Source organism: Myotis davidii, unplaced genomic scaffold (assembly GCF_000327345.1).
Source record: "Myotis davidii unplaced genomic scaffold, ASM32734v1 scaffold243, whole genome shotgun sequence".
In the NCBI taxonomy this organism is placed as follows: Eukaryota; Metazoa; Chordata; class Mammalia; order Chiroptera; family Vespertilionidae; genus Myotis; species Myotis davidii.
Genome location: NW_006295183.1, coordinates 1,437,155 through 1,443,886, shown reverse-complemented (window position 1 = coordinate 1,443,886; position 6,732 = coordinate 1,437,155). Strand labels below are relative to the sequence as shown.

The 6,732-nt window shown below is 47.4% G+C and overlaps 1 protein-coding gene across 1 annotated transcript in view; it reads right to left on the bottom strand.

Annotated features, from left to right (window-relative positions):
• Positions 1–241, bottom strand: part of FAM96B (family with sequence similarity 96 member B) — a 2,200-nt gene extending 1,959 nt beyond the window's left edge. The window contains exon 1 of the mRNA XM_015567819.1: positions 89–241. Within this exon, the coding sequence (XP_015423305.1) occupies positions 89–241 (153 nt within the window). The remainder of the gene's footprint in view (positions 1–88) is intronic.
• Positions 242–6,732: the final 6,491 nt, after the last annotated feature.

The window sequence follows — 6,732 nt, the reverse complement described above, 5'->3', positions numbered from 1 at the left end:
CGCGACGGCTCCAGCAAAGGCACCGAGAAGGCGACGCCGGGCGGTGCCAGCCGTAGCGTGTTGGCCCGAGGCCGGTTCTCGCGGACACCGAAGACCGGTCTGAAGCCGCCTGGCGGAGCTCAGGCATCACTTCCTCTGGGAAGGCCGCTCCTTTGGCCCGGCGGGCGCCCGCGTGCCCAGAGTTGCCTGTACCCCTGGCACCGTTCTCTGCGTTCGGAGCCTCCAGGGGACGCGCCTGCATCTCCCGCTACACCTGGGGCCCGGGAGTGCCCTGCCGGGTGCCCCTAGCGCGGGCGAGAAGGCGTTCTTTAAATGTTTGTTAAATGAACAAATGACTGTGAACTGGATCTTGGCGGGAGGTGGAGGAAGGGAGAGCCAGGGGGTGACGGTGGGATGTTAAGTGCCAGGTCTCCTGTGCATTTCAAAAGGCTGACATGGCTGAGTAGAGAGGGGGCCGGGCCAGGACAGACAAATAAGGGGTTGAAGAACCGTGAAGGCTGACCCAAGAGACATCCTTGAAAGCAAGGAGGAATTTTAGGATGGAGGGCGGTCACACTTCCCTGCCTTTCCTCTTACGTCAAGCATGTCAAACTCAAAGGCTAACACGGGCCAAATAAACAAGGTTTAAGTTTATGTGGGCCACAAAACAACAAAAGCTTCAGTTTTCATAGAAACATCGGTTTACGATAGAGACATGCTGAATACAAAGGGCTGAAATAAATGAGTAATCGTTAACATAATAGAACATTTTAATAAAATTTAATATTTTTTCTTGAACATTAACTTCCCAGACACTGAATAACTGCACAAATTAATATGCATAATGCAAATAAACCTGTTTTTCTTGTTCTCCGAAAGCGAAATATTTCCTGTTGCGCACACCAAACAAGTCAGTACAAGACTAATGACGTGGCCATCGGCTGCTAAAATATTCGCTGCTGGTATTAGTGGACAGAAATGGTGCGCCTGCACATAAAGCGTGTAAGGGAAAGGAATGCAACACGATTATAGTAATCAGTCATTAGCGAACGTTGTAGTTTGTTATTAATAATTATGTTTGACGGGATATTGTAAAAGTTAAGTTAGGAAATTTTTGTTAAAACGTTTCTTACATACCGTTATATTGTCTGGGCAGCAAAAATATTTGTTGGAGTTTGACATGCTTGTCTTATGTCTCCCTTCACCCCGAACAAAGGTCGTTCTCATTTCTTGGAAATGTTGATCGTGCACCTCCTCAAGGAAGCTCTCCTGGGTTCCTGGCTTATTCCCTTCCCTTCTGGCTTGTTGCAGCCTCTCTCATCCCGGGAGCACCCTTGTCAGGCCTGTGATTATAAGAACAGTGAACTCAGGTTTGAGGAGAGGGTTGGTTCCTGGTACTGGGGAGGGGCTGCAGAAACCTCGCGGCCCCTTCTGAGGTGGTTCATAGGTCCATGCTCTACCACTGAGCCACAGTTTGTTAGGTTTTGCTTTGTTTTGTTGGGGCGCAAGACTACTTCATATGTGGTGTTGTGGACTTCCAGTAGAACTATCCACTGAGCCAAACCGGCTTCGGCTGTTTTGCTTTTTTTTGTGACAAAATAAGTTGTTGACCTCACAGATGTCAATGTGCATTTCTCTTAGCACCAGTGAGGTGAACTTCCCTTCATTTGTGTAAGAGCCTTTTATGTGTATTCCTTATTGTCTGAACCATTTCAAATTCTTTCACCAAGTATACACAGCTGGCATGTTTCTTATTTATGTGTAGAAATTGTTTTATCTACTAAGAATATCAGCTCTTGCCCTAGCTGGTTTGGCTCAGTGGATAGAGCGCCGGCCTGCAAACTGAAGGGCCCCAGGTTCAATTCAGGTCAAGGGCACAAGCCCAGGTTGCGGGCTCGATCCCCAGTAAGGGGCGTGCAGGAGGCAACCGATCAGTGGTTCTCTCTCATCATTGATGTTTTTATCTCTCTCTCCCTCTCCCTTCCTCTCTGAAGTCAATAAAAAAATATTTAAAATATATACATCAGCTCTTTCTCTGTTAGGTGACTTTCAATCACTCCTTCCCTCCCTGATCGCCACAGCAGGAAGGCTGCACTCTAGACACAGCTATACTTCTCTTTTATAGTTCTCATAATATTGCTCCTCGTTTGGGGGATGCTTTCTTTATGTCATTTGTTGCCACCTAGAGCATGAGATCCCTAGGACAGCAACCTTGTATGTCCAATTCCCACAGTTCTGCCCCTCACATGACCTGGCACAGTCAGTGGAAAGGACACTCTCACCCCATCAAATGCATGTGACCATTTGCTTGTAACTCCTGGGACTAAACCATAGTGCCAAGCCCCACGGAGCTGAGTGTGGTGGAAAAGGCTGGCGCTGGACCCAGTGAAAGCAGTAGGAGATGGAAGTAGGGGCAGGGTTACAGGCCAGAAGTTTATAAATCAAGTGTTTATAGATCAGGGTCCCTTGAGCTGAGCTGAGAATGGGAAGGAGGCAACAACATCAATAATCTGCAAGGGCCCTGGCCGCTTAGCTCAGTTGGTGATAGTGTCTTCCTTATACGCCAAGGTTGCAGGTTCAATCCCTGGTCAGGGCACATACAAGCAACAACCAATGACCGCATGACTAAGTGGGACAACAAATCGATCTCTCTCTTTCTCTCCCAAATCAATAAATTAAAAAAAACATTTTTTTTAATCTGCAAGGGCAACTTATTGGGTAAAACCAATCCTATGCCCATGCCTCTGCCCACAGGCTAGCACTCTGCCAGCCCCGCCTGGACTACTCACACAGTGCAGGTGCAGGGGAGCCTCATCCATGTGCAGGGCACTAACATGGGGGTCCACATCTTTCTGGAAATTCTCTGCCAAGCCGCCTCTAGGGGCCCAGTGATTTGCACCCCTTGAACCTCCTGAATCTTGGAGGGGTCCTGGGAACTCCTGGCCCTGGGGTAGAGGGTACTCTGAGCTCTGAGCTGGGCTACATTTGTCATTTATTTCATCTAAACCCCCACAACCAGTTTTCCTCTGTGTTTGGTGGATTCCCCAATGTATGTATTTTTCTGGTGAGCCCGCTGAGATTTGAAAGGGAGAGGTAACTTTCCCAGACTCAGGGCTTGGCACTCAAAGGGCATTAGTTCCTGCTGCAAAGCTGTGGAAGGGCAGACGCCAACACCCCACTAGGCTTAGGCCCCATCCTCCCTTCCTCACATCCACCCCAACCCACTCTCCTGTCCCCAGGAAGGGAGCCTTTTGGGGAATGTCCTGCATGTTCTCGTATCTGTAAGTGGCCAATAGAAAACCTAGATACCAGGAGTCTGGGAGTTCTGAGATCTCAGCCACAGAGTCTAACAACTACGGAGAATGTAAGTCTCTGTCCCCACCCAGTGTCCCCCTCGATTAAGTATCAAGTATCATTGAATTTAAACAACCCCCCCCACACACACACACTCACTTATCTGTGTCCCACAGAGGTGACCAACTCCTTTTTTTGTAAGAAGCAGGAATAGGCTTGTCATGGGCCCTGGGAGCCTAAGCCCTCTGTGCGGTGGCCAGGATAACCAGATGGGTTCCTCTGTCTCCTGCCTTCTGAATTTTGCCTTTATTCTTACTGGTTCTGCAGACACAATTGGGCCAAAACTTATATGATCATAGCACATCCAAGAGGTTTATCTGTGGGATGTTTCCTGGAAGGGTTGAGGACCCAGAAGGTCCAGGCATGTCAAGAACACTTCTCCCTGGCTCCCAAGTGCCACTCCATCCAGGGAGGTCTGCTCTTGCCTTTTGGAATTCCCCTAGTCACCTACCTCCACCCATCGCCCCCCTCTGCGGAGCATTCCCCAGCTCACTGTGGGCATCTACATGATTAGTTTTCCTACTTATTGTTTTCCCTAAACTCCCCCCCCCCAAAAAAAAAATACACCCTCTCTCATGGTTTATTCCAGTGTGCAAATTGTGTTCATTTGGCCTCTCTGTTCCACCAAAGCACTTTCTCTCTGTCACTAAGAGGCGATATCTCTCTTCTCATAGACCCAGGACTCCCTCCATGCTCCTACTTCTGATCAACTTGCCCTCTCCATGCACTAGATTTCCCAGGAGGAAAGCCTTCTTTCCCTTCACTGCATTTAAGCCCCAACCATAGAGCTGCTTGAAATTGGGCTTAAAGAATGAAGATTCCTGCACTACCCAGCCTGGCCACCTGATGGCAGACAAGGATAACTTTAAGCCTAGGCTGGGCTAACTTGAACTTGGCAAAGAGTTTTCCTTATCAGTGAGCACTGATTGGTGCATAAGGCTTCCCCTGCACCTGAAAGCATATATTGAGCACCTGTGGCATGCATATATTGGTACATTTTTCAGTCTTGCAGATACATAATATACTTTTCAAAACCTGTCTGGTATGGCTCAGTGGTTGAGTGTAAACCTGTGAACCAGGAGGTCACAGTTCCCCCTCCCCTGTCCCCCATCAGGGCACATGCCTGGGTTGCAGGCTCGATCCCCAGTGTAGGACCATACAATCAATGATTCTCTCTCATCATTAATGTTTCTATTTCTCTCTCCCTCTCCCTTCTTCTCTAAAATTAAAAAAAAAAAATAGTGGGTTCCCAGGACTAGTTTTTAGGACTCATCTCAGTAATCTTTTTAAAACAGCTTTACTGTAGAATAAATTATATACAATTAAATTCACCCATTTTAGGTGTACAATTTGATGAATTTGGGTAAGTGTATGAGACACACAAACACCATCACATCAAGTTTTAAAATGCTTTTATTGCTCCAAAAAGTTGTTTCATGCCTCTTTGCAGTCATTCACTGTCCTGACCCTGATCCCATGCAACCACCGAATTGCTTTCTGTTATTATAGTTTGCCTTTCCTAGGATGTCATAGAAATGGGATCATTTTTTACTGACTTCTGTCACTTAGTATAATGTTTTTGAGATTCAACCAACCAGTCTTCTTTGCTGAGTAGTATTCCATATACAATATGCCACATTTTACCCACTCGAAATTGCTATGAACATTTTCAGATGAGTCTTTGTATGAAAGTATGCTTTCATTTATTTGGAGTAAATAGCTAAGAGTGGAATTGCTGGGTCATATGGTGAGTGTATGTTTAACTTTTAAATAAAAATGCCAAACTGTTGCCTTAGCTGGTTTGGCTCAGTAGATAGAGCTTCGGCCTGCAGACTGAAGGGTCCCAGGTTCGATTCTGGTCAAGGGCACATGCCCAGGTTTCAGGCTCCATCCCCAGTAGGGGGGTGTGCAGGAGGCAGCTGGTCAATGCTTCTCTCTCATCATTGATGTTTCTGTCTCTTCCTTCCTCTCTGAAATCAATAAAAATATATTTTAAAAAAAGAAAGCCTACTAACACATTTTTTAAACAAATGCCAAACTGTTGTCCAAAATGACTGCCATTTTTGCATCGCTACTAGCCACAGATGAGGGCTCTAAATGCTCTATACCCTTGCCAACACTTGGTCTTATGTCTTCTACATTTGATTAATTTTAATGGGTGTAGTGGTATCTTATTGTGATTGGTTCCCTGTTGCTCTCTCCACACCCCCACCTCCACCCCAAGGATCAAGGTTAAAGGAGCAGATTCAGAAAGCTGCCTAGTTATTCTTGGCAGGAGAGAAGTTTGGTCCGAAAGCGCTCCAGCTCCAGATGCCAGGAGAGGACCTGGCATGTTGTCGAGGCATGACCTTTGCCCTGTCCTTCAGCCAGTACCCACAACTGTTTGAATTAGCAAATATTTACTAGTGTCTCACACTCTCCACCCATCCTCCCACCCCCTGCTCCCAGCCAGCTATGTTCCCGACACTGAGGCTCAGACACTAGTCCTGCCCTTCCTTGGAGTGAGCAGTCGCCCAAGCCAACAGGGAGACAGATGCCCTGACAGACGCTGGCCCTAAGAACAGACTTTCCTGCGCTTTGGTTCCATGCCTCATGTTTTCACACATATGACTTTTCTTCCACCCAGTGAGATGGCTCCAGTTATCATCACTGTTTTATGGATGAAAACTAGGCCCGAAGTTGTGACGTAACTTGTACAAGGTCACACAGCCAGAACTTGGCAGAGCCAGGATTTGAACACAGGAAGTCTGGCTCTTAAGTCACATCTTCCCCATAGAGGGGATTTGCATTAATAGGATTCTGCCTGTAGGGCAGTGCCCTGCTTCTACCCTTGTCACTTGAGAATCCTCCAAGAGAGTGGGCCTCCAGGAGAAAGTCACCCCCAACATATACCCTGGACAGACTGATGGCCCTGCCTTGAGAACCCAGCAGCCATGCAGAACTAAGGGGAGCAAACCAAGGGGAACCCACAAACTCAGGGGGGTCAGAGCCTGTAGGGCAGAGATTGGTGAACCTGGGGTAGCCTCTCTGGTGCTATCACAGGTAGGGCCCTGTGAGCAGTGTGAGTATGTGACCACCAGGGGGTACTGCAGGATCAGACGTGCACACATGGACCCAGCCAGTGAGACAAGGTACTGGCAGCTTCTCCCAGTAGACACAGAGAAGTGTCCATTCCCAGGCCAAACTTAGTTTCACACACACACACACACACATAGGGTTCCATCAAGTTCCACAATGTACTGGATGTATCTTTGAACAAGTCATTTAGCTTCTTTGTTCCTTAGTTTTTCCATCTGTTAAATGGGAACAATGATCGTGTTCCCCTCCACAGATCTGCTGTGAGCATTGAATGATCGTGAGCTGTAAGGTGCCTAGAACAGTGTCTTACACACAGCAAAT